The sequence below is a fragment of the Syngnathus leptorhynchus genome, chromosome 5 (genome assembly GCF_054491065.1).
Source record: "Syngnathus leptorhynchus isolate UIUO chromosome 5, UIUO_Slep, whole genome shotgun sequence".
NCBI lineage: Eukaryota > Metazoa > Chordata > Actinopteri > Syngnathiformes > Syngnathidae > Syngnathus > Syngnathus leptorhynchus.
Window position 1 is genome coordinate 13,730,158 of NC_141199.1, and position 17,332 is coordinate 13,747,489.

Genomic DNA, 17,332 nt, shown 5'->3' on the forward strand with positions numbered 1-17,332 from the left:
TTCCGGTCTTGTCTGTCAAAGTAAGACCGAAACTGATAATGGATGAAATGGTTGTAAAAACGAGAGCGATAAATTAATGCAAAAGTCATCTAAAACACCACTCGGTCTTTTATTGTGATAACTTGAAACCTTAAAGTATTACAATAGTTTCAACAAAGAGACAGCGACAACCTGTCTTTTCATACTAAAGTTAAAGTGTTCATAAAATTGAGGAATGTGCTTTATTAACGCTCATTTCCAGAATTAAATACTTGTTCTCTTGTATCCATTCTCCTCAAAACGGCTCTGCCAATATGTAAATTGTCACGTCTTTATTTTGAAACTGGACTCAAATAGGTTTCCAGCATCGGTCTCTTGAGTGCGCCCAAACCGGTTTGCGCGTAAACTGCGCAGGAATTGCGCCTATCAACTCATGACTTCTTTCGTTAAATCGGTCCCTTACGTAAGGCGGCAGCTGATACTTTGTTTGACATTGTCATTTTGCACACATAACCCGAGCAAAGATCTTAAAACACTGCAGCCAAGCAGTCATGCAAGCATTGGAATTATTTCCCAAGCAGATGCTGTTCAATGGATTGTATTGTATGAGTGCTGATAACACTTCTATGATCCGCTATTGCTGTTGTGAGGCCTTCTTGGGAATCTAAATTGAGCAAGAAGAGGAAAAACAAAAACGACAGCTGTGGAGCAGAATAGTTGACACGCTGAAAAACAATTTGGATTTAATTGGCACTGAGACTGCCCATAAAACACAGTAAACATAAACACAGTCTTAATAAGTCATTTTGAAATGATTCCAACGCCGATTCTCTCAAAAAGCAGCTGTTACGATACAATATCAACCCAAGTTTTGGTGATACACAAAAATAACAGAGCTAAAATGTTCAAAACAAATAAAATGGGGACTAAGATCCAAAAGTGGTACCTAAAACAGCATTTTATCAAAGAAAACAAAAAGTGAGGGTCCATTCATTTCCGACACCCTTTGGGCACACTAGAGAGAATATTTCCGTAACTACCCTGAGGCAAAGTAACAATTTTTCCAAAGAAAAAGTGAACATTTGACTTTACTTAACTTTTGTTGTCATCCACGTATCTTTTTAAAATGTAATCACAAATTACAAAAGTACAAAACTTTGAAAACTCACCTACTATTAAGAATGTGAAGAAAAAATTGAAATGTTGCGAATATCAATGCTTTTCACGCTATGTGATGCTGTTGCCCATTTAACGCCTAATAGGAATTCGACACGAGTCTTTCAAAACGGACTATTTTTTTCTGAGTATGACGCAGCGCTAATCATTCGGTCACCTAGAGGTCTATTCCGAGCTGGGTCGCTGTCCGCCCACAACCTACAAAACTCTCGGACGAAGGGTTGGACCAGACGCGGCTCCTCGGTGACCAGGACGTTCTCTGCGTTGCGCTGCACCGCCGCCAGCGTCCAGTTGAGGGAGCCTGTGATGAGGCGTCGACCGTCCACCACGGCAAACTTGTGATGCATGTGCACATAGCGGCCCACGTTGCGCACGCAGATCCCTGAGGAGGAGGAGGAGAGTGAGGAATGACAGCATTTCAATGCATTATGGATGAACTGGTGTGCTCTGGAAACAATCAGGTAGAACAAAGTCGGAAAAAGAAAGTGAAATGGCCATATTGATCCTACGACATACAGAATAAATTTGGCCGGGCATCCGGGAGTACAAAAGATGCGGTTTGAGGGCCCATGTGAAGAAACATACGTGCCGTATTTTTCACTTGGCATGAGAATAAAAGCTGAAGTCTTGTTCTGTGCAGCGATTGGAATGCCAACTCAATTTAAAATGTGTAGTTGGAACGGGATGAGTTAGAGAGGGAGGCAAAAAAAGGACTTCACAACTCGGCTCGGTGATTAAGGAATTAAACACGTCGTATAGTGCTCGACATGTCTATGAAAATGTAAAACGCAACCTCTGACCTCACAAAAAAAAAAAAAAGAGCACAACACCGCCCGCCAAAAGAGTGCATTGCGGGAAAAGCAATCAGGTAAAATGCCGGCTCGCGGGACGTCTCCAACGAGTCTGGCCAGACGGTGCATGTGGCTGGCTCACTTGTGTGGCTTGAGAGCGGCTGAAATGCAACTATTTATTACGCTGGCTGGATGAAGGCCAACAGCGGCTCCGCTCAGATCAGGCCGATTCAGTAAAAGGCATGACGATGCGTGTGAGGGATTTATAGAGTGTGATTGTGATTATATTGCATTCACTGCAATGTAGATATTGCCATGTGACTATTACATATGGCCGGCGCCAATGACTGATTTCCCTGTGTGTTCACGATTGTTTCGGAACTGATTTCCCTTGTCCAAATGTTGAATTTGATTCTCTGTGATTCATCAGATAAAAATGAAGATAACATCGGAAACGGCAGCAGGCTCTTGTCTCGACAAGCTGCTACTTGACCCTGAAGTCTCACTTGTACCGTGACGAAACCTTCACAAAAACTACAGTCAAGATATTAGAAAACAATTCAAACCCACTTGAATCATTTGAAACAACTTCATCGTGAAATTGAGTGCCGTTGATTTTTGTAGGATCAATTTTTCTTATTTCTTATTGAGCGAATCAATTTCATTTGCATTAAAGTCAATCATATTATTCCTTAAATCTAAAATGAAAAAAAAAAAAAATTGAATGCTCTACTTAGTTCTTCGAGGTTCCCAGAAGAGCAGAAACGTATTGATGGGTTCGCACCGTATGTTCTCCTGCCACTGATTCAGCAATTTAAAGCATGAAAGCAGCACGCAGGACAAAGACAAGACACAACGGCTGAATTGAAGTGCTCGACATCCTCACAAACACGCACGCTCGCAAACACTTGGCCTAATGAAATCTGCCATCCACGTTGCCAATTTCTTACTTACTTAATCCTTACTTAACAATACACGGCAGCGGCAATTTAGCAAATGCGGAAGGCTGAAAGAGAAGGGGAGCTAGCGAGAGGGAGACGGAGCACACAAAGCCTTTCACAGAGCCAGAGTCCATTAGGTCAGACAGCTGCTGTCATCCCTCCATTCAACGCCCAACAACTACACGGGAGAGACTTCTTGGCATTGATGCCGCTAGTCCAAGAACAAAGTGAGCATCTTCCTGAGTCATTTCCGCCAGACTCTGCCAGGAGCTCCACAAAATCACCCCCTAGTGTGTTTCATTTTATTTCAGTTATTTCAACTTGAATGACCAAAAAAAAAATCAAAGTTTGGAGTAATATTCATGCGAAACGACAGCAAATGTCACAAGACATCTTGAGCTTAAGCATGAACTGCATTTTTTTTAACGAAGCAAACAGATGAGAAAAGTCGTACTTCATTGAAAATAAATAAATGGATCGAAGAAAAAAATATATATAATTTATAATAATATACAAGAATCTATTTACGGATAAGTTAATTATACAGTCAAAATTATTTGTTAATTTTAAGTTTTTTCCAACAATAGAAAACATTACTGTTTGTAACAAGGACAAAATGCAGATGTTCAATTAAAAAAAACACTCACCCTCCCTGCGGAGGGCTCCAATCTGGGAACCAGTCATGATGGAGTAGGTCTTGTCCACAAGGACTCTGATAGTTATCTTTCGTTTGTACAGGTACAGAACAGCCCTGCTCAATTCCATGTTGGAAAAAGAAAACAAACACAAGTCCAGAGAGGAGGACGCTGACAGGATGATGCGGAGAAGACGGGTGAAGGACGTCTCTACACCATGAGGCAACGGGCAGAGACAGGAGCTGAAAGGACAAAATAAACTATTGCAATCCTCAGTTGAGGACTGATTTCTTTCAAACATTTGACTATCGGCCATTTTATTTCTCAAGGACGTTGTGCTGGCTGAAAAGATGTTCTTGTGCCTGCAAACGTGTTTATTAATACAAAAAGTGCGCAGAACACAGAGTCACAGCGGCTTCGTTATGCTCGACGCAAAGTCACTCACTTGGGGGAAGCGGGAGAGAAGATGTGCTCCATGCAGACCATTTTTGAGGGAAAGAAGAGGACCTCGTTCAGAGTCGGCGGTGCCTTGAGGCGCCGCAGGAGCTTCTGCAGCAGTTCCACACTGAGGGAGAAGGCCACAATTCCCAGGCCCACCACCTTCACTGTCCACATCACTGACATCCCTGCTGTGACAACACAATGCCTGTTCAAAATGATGTTGTTTTGAATTATTCGTGTCTGTGTGTTGTTGTCATACATGAATACCGAATGCATAAAATGTACTTGTTTTTTTATATTTCCATTTTTTTACCTGCTCAATTGATGACCTGGCTCAGCAGTCCATTTTGAAAATCAAATGTGACCGTGAAGCACAAAAATATGCCCTCTCTTGGTTTAAAAGTGTTGCTGAAATTGTCAATAAGACAATAGCCACACTAACATGGGGGATAACATACAAACTCCTGAGCAGAAATTCGAACAATAAACAAAGAGGCATGATAGAACCGTTACCTCTCAACCGTGAGCAAATTGTGCTATCCATTAACGGGATATAATTGAAATTGATTTTATTTTTTTCAATTTGGGATCAATATTTTGGGGAAGAAATTGGTGTCTGCTTATCAAATCATACTAGTATTTGATACTAGCCATGTTTGGAAAAAGTTAGCAAGATATTTATATATAGATGTTCAACATGTTTTAGCTAGGTGTCGTGTTTACTTCGGCTCACCTTTGCTCATGACTTTTGCCACAGAAATATCAAAGCAATATATTATGTATTCTTTGTAAATTTACTCGAATCAAAGCTGTCTATTATTTATTCTTTGTTCTACGTAAATTCACATGATAAAACGTCCGTGTTTACCAAATCCGAGCAATGATGTAGTTTGGCAAACCTGTAGTCGCTGACGTCATCACGAGGAGCTAACTGACGAGACGGACGTATGTGTGAGCCAATGAATGGCCGTGAACTGACTCAACGTCATCCAATCATGTCAGCGGAAATGCTACCATTGCCGGGATCTTGCGGAAGTGAAATTCACCGTAACGTGTCTCTCCAAGAAAAGGTAAACAAGAGCGAAGTTCCTTTGTTTGTTTTGTCTCTTTTAACTCCTAATCGACAATTACTTCACAATAGATACTTTTGTGTTCCTTATTTGACGTAATGATTATAACAAACACACCGATTTTAGCTTGCTAATGTACCATAAAGTTTGGTGAATTGCTAGTGTAATCACAAAGTATTCCTTGGAGCCGTTATTGCTGTGATCGATCTCGTGCGTTATATAACTGCAGCAAAACATTTTCGAACGATGGGTCGCCGCAAGTCCAAGCGAAAACCCCCTACTAAGAAGAAGATGACCGGGGATCTGGACACTCAGTTTACCTGCCCTTTCTGCAACCACGAGAAGTCATGTGACGTCAAAATGTAAATATTGCCTTCTTTAACATGTATTAAAATGCATTTCTTGCTAACATCTTCTCTTCCTCATCATAACAGGGAGAGAACCAGAAATACTGGAATAATATCCTGTACAGTCTGTTTGGAAGAGTTTCAGACGCCTATTACTTGTATCCTTTGCCATGGATATGCATTTGTCTCATACATTTATTATTTCAACATGTGTTCTTCCATCTATCCAAGTTATTGACACATCTTGTCAAATACAGTAGTTCGAGTCACCAACACATCCCAATTGGATCTATTGTCTTCATGTAAAGAAATATAATGAGTTATGAATGTTGTAAAGAGATGCATATGATACAAACACATTGTCCTGTTATGTTTTTGAATGAACACTTGGGACATTTCCATTAGCTTTTACCACACTTTCCATTTACTGGAAGCTTTCAGCATAATCTTCTGGCCCCGATGTTTAACCGCTGATTTATTGGCACATCATAACTCCCTGCGCTTTTTGGTCTTTGTATCGCTCCTAATTGAGCATTTGGCGCCTTTCTCCTACGTGCTCAGACAGCCAAAGTAGTTTCGAAGGTTATTGACGCTATGGCGTGGTGAACGTCGGGAGAGACGTGAAGTTTAGCAGCTGATAGAAAGCTTGAGAAAGCCATTCGTAAAATTATGATTTATAATCTCAATAAGTGTTAAATGTCACAGGTTATATTCGTGTTTCCATGACAACAGAAAGACATTTATTGAATAAGACGACAAGTTATGTAATGTATATATTGCAGGAAGAAACGTTGGAATTTTACCAGAGTGAGGTTGTAAATGTGTGGGTAATAAAATGAGCATTTTATAAATTAAAAGTTGTGTGAATGAAGCCATAATATTTTCGACTGATAAACGTAATCAGGCTGTATTTGATTGAAATGTCCAGTAAAATAACACAGTTTGGCCAAACCCTTTCATAAGTAATGGATCTTTATGACCATCTATTCATGACGTGATTATTGATTGCCTTTTTAAAAACACTCCAATGCTCTTTTTGATATCCAAAGTTGATTTCTACTGCAAGTTATATCCTGCAACAGTTTTCCTCCTTAACCCTTTCCTCTTCAGATCTGTCAGAGCCAGTCGACGTTTACAGTGATTGGATAGATGCTTGTGAATCAGCCAATCAGTAGCCCTGGAAGTGGAGGAGCAAAAATCTTTTTTTTTTTTCCCTGCTTTTATTTGAACTTTTTTGGAGCTTTCCTAAAACTGTGCACATTTATTCAAAATGCCCGCAAGTTTCAAATGCTGAGAGATGTGGCTGTGTGCGGTCGTGGGAATCTGCACACGCTGACCATTTTATTAGGGACACCTGCACAATCAGGGAACTGATTGAAAATTCAGTTGTACTATCTGGGTGACATTATTCATCCTCTAACCCTTGGTCAAGCATCATGTCCAGTAATAAAAATTGAGCCACACATCTCATCATCCTCAGAGTAGTGATTGACACAGCATCCCATCATCACAGTTCAGAATCCAATCATGTTCTTTTTGTTGCTTAAATGGCGCGCACGTAATCACTAAATATGTACAACGTGTGTTTGTTTCCCATGCAACTGAGACACATAGCGTGTCGAATAACTACTCACTCTGTTGTTGCTGTGACCTGGATGATTGTCAACAGAAGCAATAATAAATGTTACAAATGAGTTTTGAGTGTTGGCTATTTTTTTATTGTATATAAAATTGAGGACCACAGGATGCAAATAAATTTATATAAGTGTATTAACAGCATCTATGTATGTGTGTGTTTGTGTATATGCTTTCAGTTCAAACTGAGAATTCAGTCACAGAGCCTGAAAGATGTTATAAAATGTTTCTGGTAGCTCCAAATACAAAACAGTTTGTACCGCCATCACATTTTCCATTCATGGCCGCAATACACAAACGGTAACAGAAGTAGGCTGGGACAATAAATGAGATGTGGAGTAGTGTATATGTTTGTGTGTGTGTGTGTGTGTGTGTGTGTGTGTGTGTGTGTGTGTGTGTGTGTGTGTGTGTTTGTGTGTGCGTGTGTGTGTGTGTGTGTGTGTTTGTTGTGTTTGATGACTGAGCCCAGCTGGAGCACTATTGACGACACCTTATGAAACATGCTGGAGGACGATTACAATGGAGAATGATTATCACTTCCCCCCCCTCACCTGTGAGTGTGTGAGTGTGTGTGTGTGTATGTGTGTGTGTGTGTGTGTGTGTGTGTGTGTGTGTGTGTGTGCGCCCGCCCTGTGGCCCCGTTGCTCTTTATCCTCTCTCATTCAGCACGTGGGGTCAAGGGTCACACCGTGTACACTGTCAAGTCTGCCAATCACCCACACAGTGACTGCGAGGCAACTGTTGCCAAGGAAACAGCGATGTGGTTGCTAGGCACCTGGAGCTGTGCTCACAATAGTCATTTTGTTGCTTAGTACACACACACACACATAGACAAATCCAAACAAAAGTGCGCCCACAGCTCTGCCCAATCAACAAGTTTACACGACGCCAGAGTGGAAATTCTCATTAAAATCCTTAATTGCATTCCGCTGCGACGAAATGTGCGCAGTGCTCACGCAGTGGTTAAACATCATGCAACATTAAGTGATATGAGCGCCATTCATCACACGCACAGATGCTAATATATTGCTGAATGTGCAACGAAAAACGCCCGCTCGTTTATATCTCTTAGCAACAATGCTAATGGGGCTCAAATGTCTTCTTCCAATAGGGTGGCGGCCTCCTGATTAATCAGCATGCCCGGCGACCCGCAGCGCGACTTGATCAATAAAAGACATAAACATCCATCATTCCGGCTAAAAATAGTAACAGCGACGCAAAATCGATGCTTTATTTCCCTATTGGCATGAGGAGCCCTTTGGATTTTGCTAATGTGTGGGGATTCTTACATGGCCTCCATCCATATATACAACAAACCCGAAATTCTGCGATTCAAATCTCAAGGAACAGATTTTGTCAGGAGATGCCGCTTGTCCACTATTAAGATCTGCAACCAACCCATCGAATCTCAAACACATTTTACAAAACAAATTCAGCAAGAGAGTGAACACGTATTATCTACAGTAGAGCCGATAAAATTCAACAGGGAATTTTGGGAATGGTCTTTATAAACAGGAAATAATTGAAATAAGCCAAGATTTAACTGTTGCCATCGTAAAACATTTATTAACTGTTCTGTGGGAATGCTTGAGATTGTTTTTAAGAATTTATAATGTTACAAGTAAACCCCAAAAAATGAAATCTTCCACTAATTACAATGTTGTTTTTGGTATAAACTTCAACTAAATTCATCCAATTGGGACCCGCTCACCAATAATAATATTATATAGCTTTTCTTTCAGCATCTCACTCTCTCTAACTTCTGATTTATTTGGATTCATTAAAAAAAAAAAAAAAGGGAAAAAAATCCCATGGGAAATAATGGAGGTTGAAATAATCCCGGATCAAACTGTCACCGTCATAAAAACCTTTATTACCTATTCAGTCGATGTGAAGTAACATTTTAACGTTATTATTTGCCACACAAAGCAGGCACGTGCACAGATTAGACCCCAATTTACCCTTTCCCAAAATGTTTCTATTCTTATATTTTAGATATTTTCATATCCATTTAGGATCCTCTTCTCTTTTTTTAAAGAATTGTAATCCACAGGATTTCCCCCCAAAAAATCCCCTTGAGCGATGCTTTTAAAATGGAATTAAAATTTCCAAAATGTTCCTCCATTTTGAAGTAGCTAAATACGCTGTGTTTTTTGTGCAAATTCCTTCTTATTTCAGGCTATTTGAGCTTGCTCACCAGTAATACGATTATAGTCTCTCTCTCTCTCTGTTTCTCCTGGAGGGCACAAGTGAGTGAGTAGTCGAAGGTTTGTAATGAACGTGTGACTGGAGCGTTCATCTCCCTGAACTAATAATGCCTGTGGGGAGTTGAGCTTAGTGTTAGGAGGTCGTCGCCGTCAGCGCCTCTCGCAAACTCATTTCCTCTACAGGTGCTAAGAGGGACATGCTTCATAAACCTGGAATAGTGAACCGACACAAAAAAAAAAAAAAAACAGCATTTGAGTGAGCGGCTTTGACGGCCATCGGGATTGCGTCGTGTTCCGAAACTTACCTTGCATGAGTTTTTCAAATTGATTTCAAAATGTCCTCGGGAAGACAAAGCCTCCACTCGACTACGCGTATTCTCAAGCAATAACATCCACATCTGTATTATCAACCCAAGAATACCCGTGGTCGAGAGTGGAGCCGAGAGGCCCTCCCGGATCTTCATCATTGTCCTCATCCTCTTTTTGTGTTGTTGTAAGGAGACAGCACCTATGGGAACGGACAGAAAAAAAAAAAAGTATGTTCATCCTTGAATAACAATCCTGTTATAATGAGCTCAGGATAATGTGAGGGTTGTATGTTTATTTATATTTTTCACCCTGGCGTAAACACATTCAAGTGAGAAAAGGTTTTAGTTAAGAGAGGCCCATTATCAAATAGACACCCCAAACATGTTCTTACCCCCCCCCCCCCCCCCTCAATCATTGGCTTTCCCACCTCAGGCCCGTCCCGTGGAGAATAATGTCGGTACACACTTGCCAATTAGAGAGCAGGACGTGTCAATCAAGCGGCACACGGTGGATGGATGTAAGGGGGAGGGGGAGATTGAGGTGGGGGTTGTGGTGGTGGAAGGAGGGGGGGGGGGGCGAGTTGACGGGCTGTTGCGTCAGCACCAAGGAGAATTCCCCGCGGAAAACTGGTTTACAAACATTACCGACTTTTTTTTTTTCTTTCGTTCTTCCACCTCTTTAACCTTGCCGCAGTTTATTCTTCTTGCCAGCTACAGTGGTGCTTTATGATTCAAATAGAAATGAAAGAAATGGAAATGACACTTCTCCGTTTATGCTTTCCCAAGGTGATAAAAATATCGTAATGTCTATTTTGGAGAAAATACCATCATAACATATTTTGTAAAAATATACAGTCATGACATAGAATTAAAAAGCAGCGTTTGTCACCTGAATGACCTGCTCTTTCGTGTCTTGGCCACTAGGACAGTGTAAAACAGATTGATTTTTCATAGAGATAACAGAATTCCTCTCAGTCCATCAGTTATCACTATTAGTCGTTCTTTATGAAAGGATGAACAATATATAATTGAATGTTGATATATAGATGTCTGTCTACTTGTGTTGCTCCACCGTTTGTGTTCAATCCATTGTTTGAAGGGTTACTCCACCGCATCATAATTGCTATTCAGCGTTAGCATTGAGATAGCACAGTAAAAGCTTGATTAGTTAGTATTTGATGCAATTTCTGGATATTGTAGACTTCAGAATTAATTCCGCTCTAACCATCATCAATAAAAAAAAAAAAATCTTCATGAATAAAAATACATGCCATACCACAAAATGCATTCCACTCAGAAAAAAAGAATCAGAAGGCCAGATTGGAGTTTTGGAACAAAGTTTTATGGACTGATAAGACCAAGATTGACGTCTACTTAAGTGGTGGAAGGGCCATGAATTTTGAAGTCTACAAAACCATTTTTTCTGGCAATTTACAGAAAAATGCATCCAAACTGATCAAAAGTAAAGCTTCAACATGATAATCACCCAAAACACACAGCTCGCACGACAGGAAAAGTGGAAAGACACAAGTTTGCTGCAGCTATTTAGTAATAGTTAAACCACCAAATAATAATAACAAAAAAATCTTTACTCATTTAGCCATTTCACCTGTAAAAAGTTAATATTTTATCTATAATGACCTTGATGACATCATCAACTGTTTGAGAAATGTGACTTTTTTATTTTCAATGCCTGGAACAATTAGTCTTATGGGGGAGTATGGAGTTGGAGAGCTGAAAAGGTGTTCTGGCGTCACCATTGTCAAAGAAAAAAATGCATCTTGTAGATAATCTGCTCGTGCTGCTTGTGAATTGTTATACTTCTACAAAGTAGCTTTACCTTATGCAAAAGTCCAATGCTAACAAATAGTAATGACCTGCTAACGGTTAGGATCAATAGTTGCGGTTTCAGAAGCAACACATATTTGATTACAAATGGTAGAGCAACACATTTAGACAGTTTCCTGTTGATTGTCCCGCCAAGTCTGGTATGATCATCTTGGCCACCTGGTGGCAGATAGGTATATTGTAATGGAGATTCAGCTTCTTTCTTGCTTTCACAGTACGGCAGTAATATACCTGATGTATTTTGAGCAATCTGTCTTTATGTGTAATAATCAATCAGCCAAACTTTCCGTGTCTACTCTTTCAAACAAATGAACAATATCTTGTTTTCTCAATAAAGTTTTGGAGGTGTAAAATGATGCCTCTTAATTCATTTGGATTGAGTCCAGTATATGACAGCATCATCTGCCTTGTTTCCTGTGGGAGAGTAGGAAGAAGGGTTGGGTCGGCAGGGGGAGGGGAGGGGGGTTGTGCAATCCTACGCTGACGTCACATGACCTCATCCCACATCCTCATGATTAGCCTTTCATTTATTGCTGCGCTAACTTTGTTTTGCAGGGGGTGGACGACATCTGGTTTTAGGGGGTGACAGTGGGAGGGAATCAGTTTCCTGAATTGACATGATTGGAAGTGAAATGGCTCCAGCTGGAGGGGCCTTTTTTTTTTCTTCTTCTTTTTCGTAAAACACAATTGCTGTCTTCTGCCACACGCCCATTGCATCTATTAACTTGGTCTGGACACCTGACATCTCACATGCGTACAACACGGGAGCTCATGCTGCATTGCTGCTTAATTGCTTGGAACTAAAGGCGCCTGCTATAATGATGATGATTATGACGGTGACGTGGCATGGCTGCATTTGGGTGCGCAATATATGGCGCATGGGCCGTTAAGGGCTCAGTTGATTATTTGAACCGGCCTACAAGGTAGAAGATCAAACAAAAAGCAGAAGAACTGTAATAAAAAGCCCCAAAACATGATGATAATGTGATAATAAACATTTTTGTGTCTATTAATGGACTGGACTAAACAGGCCACCATATTCATGCACCAAATATATGTTTTAAACATGGTTATTGGTGTCAGGCAACTTTTTGGTAGCAAACTTAACATGGCCCAACCTGGCTTCAGTTGGGTCCATTTAAGTCTAGCCTAGAAAACTTTATTTGCTGCTTCTTCACACACACCCCATTTCTTTCTTTCTTTCACTGTTCCTGCCTTTATGTCGGGATTTTATTTGAATTGTCATCTTTTTTACAATCATATATAAATTAATGATGCTAATGAACTTCCCTTGTCTATCAGTTTATTATTAAATATTTAAAAAACGCATCTATTTATTAATAATACATTTGTAATTATTAATGGCTATTTTTTTGAAATATTTATTTTTTGTTTTTCCCTCCCAATGAATATCTTTTTTGTTCCTCCCTTGCTATTGCTGCATTCTTCCCATCTGGGTCCACTGCTGAGGAGCGCTACTGTTTGCTTCCCGTCCAATCAGAACACACACCCAGAACCTCCCGTGGACCCACTCAGTCATGTTGAATCCACTTGAAGGATGCTGATGGGCTTGTCATTCATTAGCCGTTGCTATGGGAACCCTCGCCTTGTATCAGTAGTAGAAATAAGAAGAGATTCAACTTACCGCTCCCGACTGCTTCGGAGAAGAAGCCGCTCCGTTTGTTCCACATTGGATCCATGCCGGAGTGCGCGTGTGTGTTGGGGGGGGGGGGGGAGCACCCCCCCACCCCCCACCCACCTCTTCCTCCTCCTCTTCCTCCACCCTCATGCCGTTTCTCTGTCTCGTGCGCTAAGCGGGAATCACACAACCACTCCTTGTTTTTTTTTTTTTTGCTCCCCCCGCCACATCGGAGAGAGAGTGAGGGATGGAGGCAGCATGCAACAGCATCAGCATCCCATGCAAGTCAGCTATACAAACCAGTCCAGTCGTCATCCTCCTCCTCTTTTTGCTCTCTGCTCCTCCTCTTTCTCCTCCTCTGCTTGGTTTAACAAGGAGGAAAAACCCCAAAGAAATAGGATCTTCAAATGTATGTTCAGAATCTTTCTCGTGTTTTTATTGATTATGAAATAAATACAGTTAATTAGAGGGGTGGGGGTAGGGACAGAGTCTTGTCGCAAAACCAGAAAGAACCTGACACCTCTTCCTGTAAAAATGTACAATTGCCTATAAATATATCACAATCTATGATTACTAAAGGCTTTATTATCATTTCAAACTCACTTTACAATATTAAAGAACACATAGAAGTGAGTTTGAGTTCTCTAGCTCGGGAATTTCTCAATGTTTTTCATTTCTAGTGAAAAGAAAACATGATGGGGAAAGCCTACTAGAACATCTGAACTTCATTTGGTGTAAATCATAAGGATTGCTGGCTGTGAGCTAGTTTGTGGCATTCAACATGAGGTTAAGGCTTTAGGGTTGGTATCAGGAGGGGTTAGGGTCAACTTTTTATAACCAGTTAGTATGAAGGCAAAGCACTGACTTGTGGATTTTGATGTCATTGCAAAGTATTGAAAACTTAATGGGTTCCAAACCTTTAAACGAGCGCTTAACTATTTTCCATTTTCTTTTTCCCTGCTAAATTGTCACCACCACTACATGATTTATTAATGTGGCATTATTGTCTGTGAGTGAAAGTACACTTAAACGTCAGAACATTGTGAGCAACATGTGCAAAAATATATATACTATATGTGTTATGAATATATTATTTCACTGATACAGTAATTTAACCTAGGAAAAGTGTAAAGCTGAAATAATAAGATCAATCATTTTAATAAATTAATCATTTTTATATTTAATGTCTACAATGTAGAAGTTAGCTTTTGGAATAATTTGCCATTTTTGCTTGAATACATCACATGCTTTTAAAAAGTCTACTTAATTTGAACTTTGACATTTTCTGATTTTAAATCACAAAATCACTTTTTTGTACCTGAAATCACGCTGGTCTAGTGTCTCACATCGCTCTTGTTTGGTTTAAGACAGCATTCATATACAAATACACTCCTAAAAAGAGAAAAAAAATGATGAGGTCTTTTTGCAAAGCCTATGACAGAGAAACAAACCTATGTGGTGTCCTGCCACTGTCAGCCATTAGGCCTAAACCCATAAAAGCGTGCAGTGGGAGTTGTCTGTCTCATGACTGATGTGCCCTGCAGGGTATACGTGTGTGTGTGTGTGTGTGTTTTGTGTATGTGTGTGTGCGTGTGCATCCCTATTCCTAATCCATTCTCCTGGGACGTCTGTATCCGCTTGATGGTCTTCCTGAGCAGACATGCTGGATGCGATTGCTGCTGAGGCTTCTTCATAATCCTCCACTCATCTGGTGGCCTGTAAAAGAGAGGCCCGCTCCAAAGCAACTGTGTGTGTGTGTGTGTGTGTGTGTGTGTGTGTGTGTGTGTCTGTGTGTGTGTGTGTGTGTGTGTGTGTGTGTGTGTGTGTGTGTGTGTGTGTGTGTGTGTGCATGGTGGCGATCACAGCTTAAATGGCATCCGGTGTAAGATCCGCCTTTCTTTCAAATATATTGATTCCTAAACAACCCTTCATCCCTGACTCATTTTTACTCATCTTCTTTCCTTAAGAAATGTTGCACCTGATGGCTTTGACCTTTTCCTCTTCATGCTTACGAAATGAGTAACTTATATTTCCCATCATGAAGCCTCACTCGTCATCTTTTCTACCACAAGCAACTCCATATATGTCAAGCCTTTATAAAATCAAAAACTATCTCCTTAATTATTATTTTTAGAAATTGAATTTCTGGAAATAAAAGTGGGAATGAATTGAATTTGCTGTCCCAATATATTTGGAGGTGATAATATAGTCCAGTCCCGAGTGTGTGTCTGTGTGTTTGTTTGTGTGTGTGAGACAACAAGGCATGGCCAGAAATGACCCGTAGAAAAACAGAACTGGCTTCTATCATGACGTTTTCGGCTAAAGCGCAACAACACAATGTTTGTCATTTGTCGCTCTTGTCTCAAAAGACAAAAAGCAGACGGTAAAGTTGAAATGTGACATTTGCGGGGCCGAGATGCTAATAAAGAAAGAGCTTATTTCCTCGAGTGAGCGCTCGTAGTTTCCAAGTCACACACACGCACACACACACACACACACACACACACACACACACACACACACACACACACACACACACACACACACACACACACACACACACACACACACACAGAGCGTTAATGGTTTCCTAATTGTGAGAGGCAGACCACTGAGAATAATCAGCAGAGTGCAACGCGGTGAACACAATATTAGTCATCGACTGTGACGTATGCAACACAACACTACTCATGCACTCACTTCAACGTACTGCCTTCAGAATTTTGCATTTGCCGGAGGTATAACAATGTTTACAATGGCTAAATCAAATTTAGGTAAAAAATCTGATTGCCATTTGTTAATGGAACATTACATTATGCACCACTATCCTCCTTTAAATGATAAATTATGGAAATGTAGGGGGAGTAGAGAAAAAGGGGATGTGTTTATTACTGTTGCTTTAAAAGTAACACATTTTGCAAAGGGCAACATGTTGGAAGGAAAAATGTTGAGCAATGTCACAAATCCACTGGCGGAGGTAGGATTTCATTCTTGGGGAAGCCATTAGATATCTTCTTCTTTTTCTTTTTTTGTTACAAACCCAAAACATTCTTTAAAAAAAATGCTGATAAAGATCCAATATGTGCTCCTTATGGGGGGGGAAGTGGACATGTAGGAAATAAATCTGAAAATAAAAAGTGAATTATCTGGCCGGGCCCCTGGCGCATCCAAGCATATTTCAGGGGGGTGGCAGTGTCCCTGCGTGCCCCCCCCCCTCCTAGCGCCGCCAGTGGTACTGAAGAATTGTTCAGTATTGTGAGGTAAGTTGAGTTCACTGCCACCACATCGCCAAAAAACAACCAAAACCAGCTTTAGAAATCACAAGATTGGGGGGGGGGGGGGGGGCTCGTCCACCTAAATGTATTTATTCTAGCGTTTTAATATTCCAACATTTTAAAAGTATGTGGGGTTGCTGATGTTACTTAACTGAGCTTTAAAAGTCACTACAACCACAACGGATGCTCCACCACGTCAAATATGAGTGAGTCATGGTCTAATTGGCAAAGAAAGGGCCTTTTTTGTTGCTGCTGGCTGGATTGACAAGTGGGCAACTAGCAATCAGGATGGAGAAATTGTGTGTTGTGTCAATGTTAACAAGAGAGACAAATAGGACGCACAAATAGGAACACAGAGAGAGAGCGCAAAGCAGGTGCATCACTAATGGCTTTTTAAAAAGGTTACAGCGCAGAGCTCTTCTTTTCTAATGGGGCTCCGGCTGTGCTCGAGAAGCAATTTCCGGAAAAGATAATGTCGAGAGAGTGCACGGTGTTCTGTGTGAGTGAGTGTGTGTATATGTGTGTGTTGTTGTTAACAAGAGTGACAAACACAACACAAAGAGAGATGGGAGGGGGGGGCAGAGAGATTGGCTGTCTACAATTGTGCCATCATGTTGCATTTATTAGCTTGGTGACTAATGCTGCAAGTTGGTAGGTGAAGGTCACTGGTGGAATATTTTTAATGCTCTTTTCTGACTTTTACGCAGCTGGGAAGAATAAATCCGAATATTCTGTTTATTTTTTACAATTCGTTGGCTGTAAATTGGCTGTAAAATGTGTAACAGCGTCATCTACTGGTTACAGATACTCCCTACACATTGACTGATAAAATGGTTGAGCATTTTCGTGTTGGCCGCTAGGAGGCAGTCATTGATCACTTGCAACATAAAGATCATACACAATCTACAAAAACGTTTTCAAAATATTTTGGTTACTGCAAGGTACAAACAAAATAATATATTTATATCATTCTTGTATTTGATATATTGTGTATAATAGACATCATTCTAAACAACAATGTTCCATTTTGTGGTAACTGT

At 40.5% G+C, this 17,332-nt stretch overlaps 2 protein-coding genes across 9 annotated transcripts; one reads left to right on the forward strand and one right to left on the reverse strand.

Moving 5' to 3' along the window:
* Positions 1-693: 693 nt before the first annotated feature.
* pld6 (phospholipase D family, member 6) lies at positions 694-4,994 on the reverse strand. Of its 5 annotated transcripts, none has more exons than XM_085911592.1 (4): positions 4,863-4,994; positions 3,968-4,151; positions 3,535-3,764; positions 694-1,537 (listed from the first exon to the last, which is right to left on the reverse strand). In XM_085911592.1, exons 1-4 carry the CDS (start codon positions 4,879-4,881, stop codon positions 1,260-1,262), a joined length of 711 nt encoding a protein of 236 aa, XP_085767718.1. In that variant the 5' UTR covers positions 4,882-4,994; the 3' UTR covers positions 694-1,259. The 5 variants fall into 5 exon arrangements, with proteins under 5 accessions (XP_085767718.1, XP_085767720.1, XP_085767719.1 ...); XM_085911594.1 differs by lacking the exon at positions 4,863-4,994 and adding an exon at positions 4,697-4,850 and having other exon boundaries at positions 3,968-4,148; XM_085911593.1 differs by lacking the exon at positions 4,863-4,994 and adding an exon at positions 4,697-4,850.
* LOC147057075 (transcription elongation factor 1 homolog) lies at positions 4,922-7,074 on the forward strand. Of its 4 annotated transcripts, none has more exons than XM_085911597.1 (4): positions 4,922-5,033; positions 5,263-5,395; positions 5,468-5,538; positions 6,491-7,074. In XM_085911597.1, exons 2-4 carry the CDS (start codon positions 5,280-5,282, stop codon positions 6,553-6,555), a joined length of 252 nt encoding a protein of 83 aa, XP_085767723.1. In that variant the 5' UTR covers positions 4,922-5,033; positions 5,263-5,279; the 3' UTR covers positions 6,556-7,074. The 4 variants fall into 4 exon arrangements, with proteins under 4 accessions (XP_085767723.1, XP_085767725.1, XP_085767726.1 ...); XM_085911599.1 differs by having other exon boundaries at positions 4,930-5,032; positions 5,259-5,395; XM_085911600.1 differs by having other exon boundaries at positions 4,956-5,027; positions 5,259-5,395.
* Positions 7,075-17,332: the final 10,258 nt, after the last annotated feature.

Bases quoted from the DNA above. Each gene is read 5' to 3' on its own strand.
- LOC147057075 (XM_085911600.1), top strand. From the start codon at position 4,959: ATGTCAGCGGAAATGCTACCATTGCCGGGATCTTGCGGAAGTGAAATT. The intron at 5,396-5,467 runs GTAAATATTGCC...TCATCATAACAG, and splicing joins AAGTCATGTGACGTCAAAAT to GGAGAGAACCAGAAATACTG. The intron at 5,539-6,490 runs GTATCCTTTGCC...TTTCCTCTTCAG, and splicing joins GTTTCAGACGCCTATTACTT to ATCTGTCAGAGCCAGTCGAC.
- pld6 (XM_085911591.1), bottom strand. From the start codon at position 4,224: ATGTATGACAACAACACACAGACACGAATAATTCAAAACAACATCATT. The intron at 3,765-3,967 runs GTGAGTGACTTT...TTGTCCTTTCAG, and splicing joins TTCTCTCCCGCTTCCCCCAA to CTCCTGTCTCTGCCCGTTGC. The intron at 1,538-3,534 runs GTGAGTGTTTTT...CCTCCTCCTCAG, and splicing joins TGGAGCCCTCCGCAGGGAGG to GGATCTGCGTGCGCAACGTG.